Consider the following 14,265-nt stretch of genomic DNA (forward strand, 5'->3'; position numbering starts at 1 on the left):
TTTTGCCAAATTTCACTATTTCACTTGTTTCATAAACTCCTGTTTTATGGGCTCCACTTCATCCAGAGTGCTGGTCTGGGTGTTTCCTAAATGCCTGTACTCCCACTTGATGAGTTTCACTGTGTCATACCCCTGAAAAGAAAAATAACTTTGTCTGTCTTCACACGGATCATCATTTAAGTGTCTCTGCTGCACAGGGAATATGAACAGTTATCAAGGACACAGCAGTCTTGACTTTCTCATAGGTCCTTTAACTTCCTTTTCTTTTTTCCACTGAAAGCAGTTCCAAAAAAGATGAGAGCTTGCAGCAATGCTCCAGATAGGGCTTGAACTGGCAACAGAGAGAGGGACAACTCGTCAAGAGATAGTGTAAAGGAGTGGCAGAAATGGTTTGGGTTTCTTTATTTGCTCTTCTAGGTTTGGAGTTTCTGGGCCTAAGGGGAAAAAAACCAAAAAACCAAACATTATCTCTTCTCACCACTTCAAGACACTTCAAAAAATGTGAAGGACATATTTTGTTATACTCAAACCTTTCATGCAGTAATTCAGACACAGGAGAGGTTTTAAGATAGTTCTGTTCTTCAGAGAGGCTCACCATATTGTCCATAACACTCAGGCACATACCTTCATATTTTTGTACAGTCAACATAAAACAATCAATAAAAAAGCTTAAGTTAGTTTTGAATACAGGCCTACAGGTCCCATGACTGTCATACTGCCTGAGACAAAAATTTTGAGAAAAAAATGTCCTTTTATAATCTCATTTTGTTGAAAAGACATCACAAGACTAAGAGGAAAAAAGACCTCTAAGTCACTTCCATCAATTACCTGTGTATGTTAAGTCCAGAGAAACAGTTTGATACCAAATAATGCTATTATCTTTGCTAATACACAGAGAGACTAAAATGTTAAGATATATACTATTTCCAGCTCAGTGTACAAATGATTTTGGTCCCAAATTGATAAAGTGCAAATATATGCAAGTATAAAGTTGAAACAGAATCAAAACTGTAGTTTGCATACAGTGACCTTCACTTTTGCAAAACGCCACTAAAATACAAAGTAACTTTAATATACTTTGCAGCAGAGTCAAGAAAGAACACAATTATTCAACCTAAACCAGCTTACACAGCATATTCATTTTAGATATTACTGCCTAAGATTTAGTGCATATTAGTAGAAATGTAAAGCAAGTCCACTTATGGTACACCAATAATAAAGATGGATATATGAAAACTGGTTTGTTTCAGACTTTATCTGAAGTAGATACACAAGGTCAAGTTCTAGCCAGGTGTAGACACTGGGACAGAAGGGCAAAGTTTTCCCAAAGCAGTTACTGATGCTTCACTGATGGACCTCAGCTGAGAATCTGACCAACTTCTGCATTGCTGGATCATTATTTTCAAATACTAAGGTTTAAATTTAAAACAAACAGCTAAGCCACCAAAAGAACCCACTAAAACTTCAGCTATATAGTGAGAATGCATTTTTGTCAGTGCAGGGAATTTACATGCAGCTTGCCCCAATTAAGTTACTTAATTTTCCACCAGAAAAAGAGAGGGTGAAAACATGGCTACATAAACAGGTTGCATTCCATTTGTCTATGAGGATTTTTTCATGAAACCCTTCAACAGACACCAAAAGGACAAACCATTTCACAGAAGCTTTTGTTCAAGAAAAAAAAAGATTGGTTTCCTGTGGAAACAAGAGAGACAGAGATAGGCATAGTCATGTTTTATTTCCTTACCAACTGCAATTTCACAGGAAATTACTCATTTGAAACATAAAAAGGCTGAGCAATTTTTTTTTTTTTTTTTACACAATATAGGTCATTTTCAAAGGCCCCTGCATCCTTCACTTGCTTTCATCTTTTACCTTATGAATACCTCCTGAGATTAATGAGCATGTTTAAAACCATCAACTCCATTTAAGTCAGCATAACCTAAAGAGGAGTCAGTACAAACTCTGGTGTCTCTTCCTTACACAGGGCACCAAAACATCCATTACAGGGAAAGCTACATTTGCCATAAACTTGTAAGATTTTGGGCATATCCAGAACACCACCAGAAAATCCCAGTAAAGCAGCAATTAACTGCATGACAGACAATACTAAGTGGATCCAATAAAACTCTGCTCTGGTGATCTTACAGAAAATACATTAATGTCTTATAGAGCTATTAAGAATGTGCCACAGTAAAATAGTTACAAAGAGCAACACCTGCAGTTAAGCAAGCACAGAAAGAGTTGCTATCTGATGTCTCCTTCAAATTCTTTAAAAATATCTAGCTGAATGATGAGGTAGCTTTAAGAATAAATAAAGTATTATAAAAGTATTAAAAGTATTACAACCCCCAAAATGAGAGCTAATCCTTGACCCCACAACAAATTTGAAGTTGTAATTATTTCACAGAGGTGTTCAAACCGGACTGAAAAGTTCTCTACCATTGCGAAATAAGAACTTCTCTTACACCAAAGCTGTCTGCACTAGAGCAGTTTTTTGTCAGTAATAGTGTTTTCAGTAATGACCCTCTTTGACAGGAAAAACCTCATAAACCTTCAGGGATGCCCTCCTTTCAAGTTCACCCATTGAATCCAGCTAGCTAGCTGCTTTGCACAGTCAGCTAACCTCAAAGCTGACCATCTCCTACATAAAACCAAAAGTAGCAGCAACCTCTTTAGTAAATACCACAACACTTCTTCCTTCTCAGCACAATGTTCACAAAAAGATTCTGTTGAAACACTTCTTAAATTATATATTTATCATTACATTTTGTATTTAAATGAATGCAGGGTCAGGCACCTTCAGTAACTTCTTGAAAATATCATAACAAATCCCAAAGCCATTGTAAGGGATAAGGGATGACGAATGGGGCTACCCTTTTCGAGAGAAATTCATGCGTGCACAGAGTACAACCTCAAAAAAACATGTTTTTTCCTATCAGGATAAAATAGCATGTAGTTCTGTCACTGAAGATCAAGGAAAAAGCATACCTTACACTAGATTATGTTTGCAAAAACAGCTTCTTTCCTAAGATTTTAAACTGAAAAATGACTGGCTTAGCAAGATTTTCCTCAAAGTAATTTTACAAGTAATGTATTACTTGATCTCCTTTCAGATCCTTAAGCTTCAACAAAACAATGGCAATTAAATAATTATAAATTAATATATCTTCTAAAGTCATAGTCTTCATTTACTTAAGATAATGGGATAACTTTATCCATTAACCCAGAAGATGACTGTAACACATCAGTAGTGAGGAACAGATTAAGAAGGTTTAGAGTAAAACTAGTCCCAAAAGCTACTGCAATTTGTGGCCATTTTCTATTCTGCTGAGACCAATCACATAAATTCATTCTTAGTTAAGAAAATTGCAAGCGTTATTTGGTACTACCTAGCTGCAACAGTTTAGTTTTTACATGCCTACATATACACATGAAAATTATTAAGTCCTTGATAATGCTTCACCAAAATCAAGACTCTAATATTAATAACTTCCCATCCCAGAATTCAGAGTAAAAATAAAACCAAATAATTAAACCCAACACAAACAACTACATTGCAGGTGTGGTTTTTCCATTAAACCTTTTCCAATTTGAAAAAAAAAACATGCCAGTAAACAAAAATGCATCCCCCTGTGCTATGTCATACAGAACAGAGTAAAATGATGTCCTTACCTTTTCAGCAACCATCAAAGAGAGACACCAGGAAGTAAACTGCTTTTAAAAGATGAGAAGCAGTCTTACTATTTAATTATCTCTCCTTAAGAAAACTGGGGGCTGTTCTCCACCCCCTTTCCTTCCTCTGTGCACCGAAACCACTGATGGGTGTTCAGAGGAGCACCCTAAAACAGCTGAAAGCAAATGCACTCAACAAAGAGCTCCAGTGTTACAACAGCTTTTGCCAGATCTCTGGTTTTTTTACCAGCAACAAGCAAAGATATTTGTTTTTCTAATAGTAAAAGGAGACTCAGCACAAGAGACTACAAGAGCTGACTGATACACCAAAATATGCTCAGTGTTCAAGCTACACACAGGAAGAGAAGTGGCTTTGAGTTATACATTTTTCTTTTTCACCGTAAATGTGAAAACGCTTCTAACCTCAATGTCTCTAGGACTTACACAGAAAGCTTGATTTGTATCATAAGGAGTTCTTTCCTGAAAACAAAACAGTTTTCTTCTTAGGTCTATAAGATAAAGCAATTAGCATAGATAAAAATTCAAGAGAAGTCAGTTTTTATGCATCTGCAAGAAGAAGAAAGTTATTTTACCTCACAACTGGAAATCTGATCTCAGGTAACAACTGAAAGTCAAAGCATTATTCAGACTGGACATCTTAAGTCTATCACAGAATCAAGTGTGAGTAATGAAGTTCAAAATTACATACCAATTATTTCTAAGTCTGGAGAAAAAAAAAAGAAGTTATTCTTACAGCTCAAGCTCCTTTCTTGTTCCTGGCTCTACAAAACTGTGCATGTGATACAGAAGCCCTTCTTAACTGGTGTTTTGAGAGTTGTGATTTCTAGTCAAAATGAAACAAAGCACAGCAATTCTACTCAAATGGCAAAGTTGAAGAGTCTGCATTTCTTATAACCTCATCAAGCTAAATAGTTTCAAACATTTCCACCTGTGTATGTCAAGTTTAATTACCTTCTTCAACTGCATCATGGAAGAGAAAGCAGCTGTTAGTGGGGCATAGAGCTATGCGGGTATGCACCATATTTGGGTAATTTGAGCCTTAATTTTAGGCAAAACTTGAATTGAATGAGACGCCAAAAGCAACCTGAGGATTCTAACTACCCACAGTGACAGATTAACTGTATCCCAAATCCAGACTGTGGAATATTAGCCCTACTACCAGCTTCCCCCTAATATTTAATCAAAGCCTTAATTGCCACGTATTTAACTCATTGCATTTTTCCCTCTCACTCCTGGACCTGGGAAACTGCTACAGTATTTTATACATGCTAAGAATATAACTGAATATACAGTTGTTTATGCTGTATAAACATAATCAAGCACCACTTGTTCACTCTTCCCATAGTCCTCACTTTTTGTCTCTGTATTTTGGAAGCAGTGAGAACAAGACTTGGAATGGGGCTGAGGATGTGCTCAGCACCCAGCCGCACTCCCACTGCATCCCCCCGGAGCAAGCGGAGCTGCGGCTGCCCATAGGGGGACCACAGAGCCCCAAAGTGAAGTGGCTGGTCAGGGTCTCCTTTTTCAGGAAAAACAGGAGGCAGAGCCTGACAAAGGACTGGAGACAGGACCAAAACTGCTCAGTCAGCACACTCAGGAGCTGTAACTCCCTCTACCTTCTTGAAATACAATGCCCAAAACTGGACACGGTATTCCTTGTGCAGCCTTACTGCAGAGAGGGCAATAGGAATACTGCTTCCAGGATCTATGTCCTCTTTTTAATTTTTTTCCCATATTTTTTAAAACAGCACCATATGAGAAATTGAGATAAATTGTACCTAAACACCTCCCTACTCCACATGTCTATGGAACAGCTACTGAGTGAGTTGAACCTGCACTTGTAGAGCTGGTTATTCCAGCCTCCATACAGCTCTTTGTATTTGTCCCCAGTAAGTTATTTCTTCCTCCATCCAGGCTCATTCTGCAGTTCATCCAGGCCCCTCTGAGCCTGACCAGCCTCTCCCACTGCCCGGAGCAGCACTCAGGGGCTGGGAGCATCACTGATTCGGGCAACCTGTAAACACCACACACCCACAACATCCAGGAACTGTGACAAGGGTGCCCTTTAATTTCATTCTCCTGGTTCTTGCTGTGTCTGCTAAAAATCATGTGATCTGCTTAGAACTCTAAGAATTCGGGTATTCTTCTGTGGTGGGCTGACCCTGTCTGAATGTCGGATACCCACCACAGCTGCCCTGTCATTTCCCTCCGGCTGGGCGCAGGGTGAGGGGGGAATATAATTAAAAGACAGCGAGAGTTTTTCTACTTTTTAATTTTTTCAGTTTGTGACCTAGGCCTTCTTTATAAGCTGTTTCCAGAAACAAGAAGAAGATCCTCCTTTCCTCCTTGGGGAGCAGATGAGGATCACTCAGGGAAAGACTTCCCAGGGAAGGACTTCTCGGATGGCTGAACACGAATGCCAAGCTATCGGTACGAAAAGCACAGCGGCCCCCTGCCTCTCTCAGCCACAGGCTCTGGGACGTGTGACAGCACCACAGCCGCCCCGCCGAGCGCCATCTCCCGCCCGCCTCCCGGCCGCTGTCGCTGTGGCAACGGCGCCATCTTGGCGGGCGCCGGGCAGAGCCCCGCGGCGGCGGGCGCTGGTGCGCAGGCGCAGTGCGGGCGGCGGCCGGCGAGGGGCGCAGCGGCGCGGGGGCGGTGCCGGTGCCGGGGTCGGTGGCGGCGTGAGGGGTTCTGCCGGGAAGATGGACGAGTTCCAGGCGGCAGAGGAGGTACGGCATGGGGAGCAGGCGGAGCGCAGCTTCCCGTCCGGCGTCTCCTTTCAGGGCCAGCGGAGGGTCTCAGGCGCTGCCCGTCCGCCCCGGTTCCCACCCCTCGGCATCCCCCGCCGCCATCCCTGTCGCCCTCCCCCGGGGTGGAGCCGCGTGTCCCGGCACCGGCGGCGGACGGGCCCGGCCTTTGTTCTGCCGCCCCCGGGAGCAGTCCCTGTCCGGGTGTTCACTGGGCTCCTCCACTCCGGCTTCTACCCCTGCTGCTGCGGTCCCTCGGGGGAAAGGCGTGAGGGGTGTGGTGGCCGCGGGCTGGCCCCGCAGGAGCAGCCGAGCGCCGTGCTGGGAGGGCGGCCGGTGCTGTTTGGGCCGGGGCAGGACTCGAGCAGGCTGTTTCTGTGCGGAAACAGGAGTCCAGCCTCTCGTCTGCGTGTTACGGGCACACCGATGGGGCTCATTCACGAGATACCGAGTGGGATAAATCAAGGGTCTCAGTCTGTTATCGTGCCAAATGACCCCCCGATGTCCCCCCGCTAAGGAGGAAGCAGCCCGTGCTGCTTTTGCAGAGGGACAGTGCCACTGAGCTGAGGGACAGGGTCACTGAGCTGCTGCACCATCAAACAGCCGCGGTGTGACACAATAGCGAAGCAGCGAGAGGGGCGAGGTGTGTCAGCCTTGTCCTGTTCTAAAAGCCTCGTCCAGGGCCTGGCCTGTGTTACAGTCACGGACTGGGGTTTTTTTCAATATATAATTAACATACTTGAACATAATTCTTACAGCTATTTTCAAAAAGGTCTCCAGAGTTATTATAGGCTGTAGTACTGCTCTGCAGTTTGCATGTGTTGCTTGGGAGCACCCTTTTTAAACAAGGTGTTGGAAACATTGGCTGCTTGCTTTGTGCCAGGGAGGTAGGGCAGGGAAACTGCAAAGTAACCGATTCTTTCCTCATTTTTTAATACAAAATTTTTTATGTCATCTTATTAAAAGATGACATAAGGAAATATTTTATTATTAAAATTTTCTTATTAAAAGATGACATAATTATAAAACGGGTAGTGTTGTGTTATTTCATAGTCCAGTTACAGCACATATATCCCAAATCTGGATATCAGAAATTTATGTTCATTTTTCTCATTCCAAGAAAGGAAGATGGTTGAAAAGTGACATCAGCCCTAGAAGTGAATTCTCAGATCTCTCTATTGTTTCAGTACAAATTAGATTTCAGAATACCTTTGAGAATTTGGGTTGGATTTAAGTAATTTTACTTTGGTGTGAACCATGTTTGTACTCACTCTGGCATTCCTAAGCAGATTTTGTGAAGAAGAAAAGTGTATGTGGTTTAGCATCTTGCTTGACAGCAGTCTTCATGTCTGCCAGCATAGCATGTCTGCCATGCATATTCTTAAGCTCTGTGGGAGAGAGTGTTTTTTGATAATTGTAGCTCTTACTTGGTTAAATACACTGGTGCACCTGTAAAATGCAGTATGCCATGAAAATAAATGAGGCGTGTTCAAATTAAATGCAAGTCAAGAAGCTGAAAATAAAAAACAATTTGCCACAGCACATAAAAGCTTTTTAAAATGTTGAATTGTACTTCTAGATGGGTACAGAAAAGGAGTTGCCCAGCTTGTCTCCCAGGGTGTGCTGTTCCTTCCGTCGTGGGGAATGACCAACTTCTCTCATCTTTCTGAATATCACATGTCATTGAAGCTGGCTAGACTGGTGTAACTGCATCCTGAATTACAGTGTTGTTTGTTTCTGTCAGCTGGGGAAGCTGACTGACCTCCCAGTGAAAATCCATCAACAGTTGGATGGATTATGTTCATCTTTACATTCTCACTGGGTCTTCTGGAATCAATCAGTTTGGCTTCGGTGCTGTTCTTTAGTGCTGGTGTGAGGTGAGCTGTGAGACACCAGCAGTGGCAGGGTGGGCCGTGAGCACAGGGTCCCCCCAGTCACTGCTCCCTGGCCCTGGCAGTGGCTGCTTGTTCTCCCCCTGACATGGGAGGCAGCAGGAAGAGCAGAGGGAATAAAACAAGAGCACACAAACCACTAACCCTACGTGTAAATGGGTGGTAGTCGGAAGATCAGTCAAATGCTGGGGCCTTCACTGTCTGATTCCACGTGCTTAATCTCTGCTCCCTGAAGGCTGAGGGTGCAGTGAGCTACATTTCCCCTTTGGTATCCAAGGAGCAGCTTTCCTGCCCTAGGCTGAGCCTGTCAGGACAGTTTTTCCTTCAGCTCTGAGCTGAGATCCTGCCCACATCGGTGCCCTGGAGATGTCGGTTCCGTTTAGCTGCCAGCTGAGGTTCCTCTGTGAGCCCACTGTGGTGTGCAGACAATTACTGCTTTGGAGAAAGGGGAATAGATGTGAACACAAGTGCCATAGTTGTTATTTTCAAATGTCTCCAAGTTAAAATTTGAAAGCTTTCTTTACTCAAAAGGCCAGCCAATATCAGTTCATCTCTTACTTTTCATTACTTTTCTAAGAACTTGACTGGGCTGAAGGAGCTAGAGTACATATATATGCAAATAAAGGCAGACTTGGTATCTTTTGACTTGCCAGAAATCTGACAGGGATAAATTAAACTTCTAGTGCATGTTCTTAACAGAGCTCAAACATCATAAACAGAAGAATGCGTCCCCTCGTTATATAAAATTCTTCTTTCTCTTTTGTAGGCTGCCTTTCTTGTTGATGAAGTCAGCAGCATCATTAAAGAGGTAATTTAAACATTTTCACTTTTTTGGTGTGGAAATTTGATATGTTGTATGATGTGTACTAAAAGGCATTCAGAAAAATGTGATAACTGATATGTAATAGATTTCTGGATAGGTTGCTGTCAAAGTGCAGGTAACTGTGGATTTAACCCGTGTATGGACCTCAGTGGAAATGATACCAAGCTTTAGCTGTGATATATGTTACAAATCCAAGAGACATTTAAAGTAATTTCATACACTCCTCTCTGGTTGCAGTGCACTCCTATTAGAATTTCTAGGGGGATGTCTTATGTTAAACACTGTAGAAATAGATTTTATGTTTTAGTAAAATAGAGGAGTTTTTTGTAGACTGTCTGCATATGCGTGTTACTGTGTTCTTTCAAGATGCTTTTCTCCAAAGTGAATTGTTTGTTTGGAATGATTGAACAATTCTTGTTGCTAAGAAACATGAATTTTCTGTCTAGAAAATTTCTAGCAGGATTTGAAATTCCTCTTGTAGACTAGTGCAGTCTTTTTGTTGTTGTGAAATAACTATTTTGGTCAAACCCTGTAAGTTGAATACACATGCTTTAATACATACTCCTGTCTCTTCTGAATTCAGTTTTATGGTTATTTTTGAAATAATCTCTGTGATGAAAAAATGTGCCAATGAAAAACATGTAGGTATAGTGTACTTTTATTTATATCTTAAAAGGGGAACTATCCTCATAAGTAAAATGGATTATTTGGCTGGAGGCTTATGCTCTGTTAGTAACCAGCGACTATATATGGGTCTTCTGTTTTAGTCTGGGGGTTTGTTTCCCAAAAATGATTCTGCTCTAAAACTGGAATTAATTTCCATAGAAGAATATGTGTGAATGAACTGTGCCTTTTTTAATTCTCTTCAGGACTGTTTAAATGTAGGGCTCTTTTCATAACTATGGCTGTGGGACTTCACAAATAATATTAAATATCACAAAATGAACAGAGTGTGGGATCTATGATGACTTCTCCTATGCCTGGCTCAGACTCTGACCTGCATGTATTAAATAACTGAAAACACTTCCAAGAGCCAGTGTGGAGCAGCAGCATTTGGGATTTTTCTGTGGCTATGGGTCCATGTTGGGAAGGGTCACTGTGTGCCTGGCAGTGGATGAAGCTCCCTCACCTGCTTGTCCCCCGCAGGCCATAGAGGGCGCTATCGGCGGCAACGCCTACCAGCACAGCAAAGTGAACCAGTGGACAACGAGCGTGGTGGAACAAACCCTGAGCCAGCTCACAAAGCTGGGGAAGCCCTTCAAGTACATCGGTGAGCTCGGCTTCCCTTTTCTCTGAAAGCTGGCACAGTCACATGCACATGTAGGCAGGGGTGGGGGAAGATCTTAGGACGAGCCTTGTCTGTAAACTGCTCACAAGCATGCATGTTTGCTTGTGTATGTATATGTGCTGAGCTGAGCAAAAATGGAGCTAAATGTAATTAATGTGTGTGAGAAATTAATCAAAACTTCTCTACTCACTAACAGTGACCTGTGTGATTATGCAAAAGAATGGTGCTGGGCTGCATACAGCAAGCTCTTGCTTCTGGGACAACTCCAGTGATGGTGAGGACAACAACTCTTGGATTTTCCAACTAGCAGCTTAATGCCAGTCTCTTTAAGACTAGGCAGCACACTCCCCCCCCACCCCAAGTGTGTAGTTTTGGAGTAATAGCATACTGTTGGGTACTTTTTCCATTTGGCTGTGATGCTAACTGGGCTGTATATGAAATGCTTAGCTGTTGTGAAAGGTTTGTTATTAAGATTCTTAAAGGAAACAAGTATAAAAATGCATGTAGGGGCATGCATGTAATCACTTCAACTTCCTTCTGTTTCTGAAACCCTTATTTTTGTATTTGCAGGAACCTGCACTGTGAGATGGGAGAATAAGACCATGTACTGTATTGTCAGTGCCTTTGGACTTGCATTATAATTGCCTTGTTCATTCTTCTCTTTTCTATTCCAGCACTTGATTCCATCTCCACTCAAACTGTGAATACCTGAAATTGTTTTTAAGGCATTTTTTTTAGTAACTTTTCTTCAAAGGTAGAAATTTGAAAACATGCTGTTACCTGTTTTATGTTTGTACCTAGTACCATACCAGTGTTTTCTATACTTTTTTATCACTTAAAAACTTCTCTTCAAGGTGCTAATACTGAAGTCTGCTGCAGTATAAACACTTTCTCTACATTTCTTTTCTTAGACCAATATAAATGAAACACTGACTTTCAACTTTGTACTTTTGGTTAGCATTAAATTATTGAAATTCATAACCATTGGTGTGATTCATTTAAACTTAGATCTTTTGTTATTGGGGGAAAAGGTTTCAGTTTTCTCTTCAAGAGAAGAGATTCTCTTCAAGATAGTCAGAGATAGAGAATTCTCTTCAAGATAGTCAAGGTAAATACTGCAGTGCAAAGCACTTTCATAATTTTGCCAAAGTCATGACAACTTTGCAAGAAAATTAGATTATGTTTATCAAAAAGTAACTTGGCATTTTTGGGACCTGTTTAATCTTTTTGTATGGTATTTAGGGCATGGAACAAGAACTACCTTCATTGAACAAAGACAGGTAAAAATTTTTTTCCCATTCTGGAAGTGCTCAGCAAGCTGTACCTGGGTAATCATTCACTTCTGCAGTCAGTTACATGTGTTAAGTAGGTCTTGAACTGACTTGCTACAGGCCCTGTCAATTTTGCTGATAGTGAGGGTGATGAGTTCTGGTAGCTGATGAAATGTGATCCTTTCTGAAAGGGGAAAAAGCTGCCTTGAGGTGATGTGACTAAATGACATGTGAGAAAGTAAGTCTTCTTCCTTCTAGAGTAAAGTTGCAGAAGAATAACAAGTAAATAAGTGTTCAGCATAGGCTTGGGTAATGTTTTGTCAGCTAATTAAAGAAATGGGAGCATACTATGAACTTCAGAAAACCTGTACCAACAGGTTTTCTGCTTCTGCAAGCAGTAGCTCACTGCTAATGAAGCTGAAAGAGTTACAGAGCCATGTGGGAGAGCATCTCTGGGCCGGAGTCAGTTTGAGCAATCTGTGATTTGCTTCTTTGTGGGAAGCCCTGTCTAATGAGTTCAGAATCTGGCTCTCAGCTAGAGCTGTTCAAGAGAGAGATGGTTGCTAATACAGCAGTGATTCCACAGTCTGGAGAGATGTAATACTACAAATTCAAATGGCAGGAGAGGATTTGTTTGCCATAGTGTTATGTGCTCTGTGCTAACTCTGCTCAGTGTAGTCAGACTGTGGAAAGCCCTGTGCTAGGCAAGGTTTTGACTCTCTTCAATCCATATCTGCTGTCAGAAGAACAAAACAGGTGTATGTATCAGCAGCTTGGTGTATGAGACATCTAATAGAGCTGTAAGGCTTCTGTATTTCTGCTGACATTCCATTCTGCTGACAGCTCTGTAAAAGCATCTCCTTCATGACAAGCCACTTCATTCTGTTCACATATGTCTAGTGAGTGCTGCAGGCTGTACAGAGTGTGTATGTATATACCTTAGCCTGAGGAGCACATCCCTTACATTGCTGTAAGAGAGCTTTAGTACAGATCCAGTCTTCAGTCAGAAATGATACAACACCTGTAAAAAGAAAATATTAAAAGCAGATTGAATAACATGCCTAAAACAGTCATCAGGGTCAGAGAGAAACTTGTTATGAAAAGCATAAATCTTTGCTCTCTTGAGTTGCTAAGGAAGTTTTTCATCTGGATGCTTAGATACTTTTTCTCCTTTCCATCATGCCAGAATGATGCTGGCAGTGTAGTACCTACTGAACTATTTCTTTACACTTAAAAGAAACAGTGTTGTGCACTTTGAGTTTTTATTTGCTTCTTGGTCATCCAGACGTTCCTTGTCCTTTGTTCATGTTAAGAATAGCAAATCCCTTGAGCTTTTGGTGCTTTTGGTTCATGCATATGCTGAGCTGCAAAAAAACCCCAAAAAATTTTTGAGATGCCTGTCAGTGTAAAGGCTGCATGGGAGGAGAAACCCCTGTTGCATTAAAACAGGAGATGCATTACAGAAAGGCAGATACAGTTTTATAGATGGATTTAAATGTGAGCAATAATCAGTACTTCCAATGTAAGTTCTAGGATACAGGAAGGGGGTTAGAGGCTGTGGATTTTTGGGTGTTGGTTTCCACTCCCATGATTCAAACAGTGCTCTTCTTTAAAATTGCATGTTTTGGTGTTCTGCAGTAACTGATTTTTAAATTTTCATTTCCTTAGTTTTTAGCATTTTTTCCACCCAAAGTAAAGCATTTGGGTGATAAGCTGGCAGAGTACTGGCTCTAGGTAATTAATTTGCCTTAAAAAAAATAAACCCAAACTGTGGATGGAGCATTCAAGGTAATTACACAGTCAGTCTCTGCTGTCACTTGCTTATTGCTGTGGCTCTTCATATGATTACAGCTACAGAAATGGGGGCCATGGCAGTGCCAGTCTGCAGGGGAGGAGGAGGAGGAAGGGGGAAGCCTTTTACTGTTGCTGCCACAGAGGAGTCTGACCTGAGTTAACTAAAACCTAGGGAAATGGCTCCAGGATTAACTGCTGCTGCTAAAAGAGCACAGGGAAGTTTGTGGCCATTTTGTTCAGCACAGATTTCAGTCTCCCCTCGAGCTGTTACAAGAAATGGCATCACCCCAAACAGCAGGTGATGTGCTATGAGCAGATTTCTGGAAGACAGAGCTGTAAAAAGTTGATGTATGACATCAGCATCTTCACTCTCTAAACCTGTTTTTTATGACTGCTATTAACATCCACCAGGAGAATTCTCACTGCCAGCATGGCTTTGCAAAGCCACTGTGAAGCCATTTGAAAATGCTCGGTCCCTTATGAAACCTGGCTGGTGTATTAAAAAAACTTAGCAACCTGTCCTTCCACCTTCAACTCTGGACAAGGTAATAAACTGCCCCCCCCCCCCCAAAAAAAAACAATACAAAACATCTGCAATAACACAGCTTCTTGGATCCCATCATTATGCAATTAACCAAGCTTAAATATGCATTAAAATGCATATAAACTGAAAATATGTATAAGTCATTGAAACAGTTTATGAGAAGGAAACTAAAATTCAGTAGAAGGAAAATAAACCTAGGATACAATA

The 14,265-nt window shown here is 41.5% G+C and overlaps 1 protein-coding gene across 1 annotated transcript; it reads left to right on the forward strand.

Annotated features, from left to right (window-relative positions):
- The first annotated feature begins 6,331 nt into the window (after nt 1-6,331).
- Nucleotides 6,332-11,430, forward strand: DYNLT1 (dynein light chain Tctex-type 1). Its single transcript, XM_058020619.1, has 5 exons — nt 6,332-6,428; nt 9,105-9,146; nt 10,308-10,431; nt 10,646-10,723; nt 11,020-11,430. The coding sequence occupies exons 1-5, from the start codon at nt 6,402-6,404 to the stop codon at nt 11,088-11,090; spliced, it is 342 nt and encodes a 113-aa protein (XP_057876602.1). The 5' UTR covers nt 6,332-6,401; the 3' UTR covers nt 11,091-11,430.
- Nucleotides 11,431-14,265: the final 2,835 nt, after the last annotated feature.

The sequence above is a fragment of the Melospiza georgiana genome, chromosome 3, assembly GCF_028018845.1.
Source record: "Melospiza georgiana isolate bMelGeo1 chromosome 3, bMelGeo1.pri, whole genome shotgun sequence".
Classification (NCBI taxonomy): Eukaryota; Metazoa; Chordata; class Aves; order Passeriformes; family Passerellidae; genus Melospiza; species Melospiza georgiana.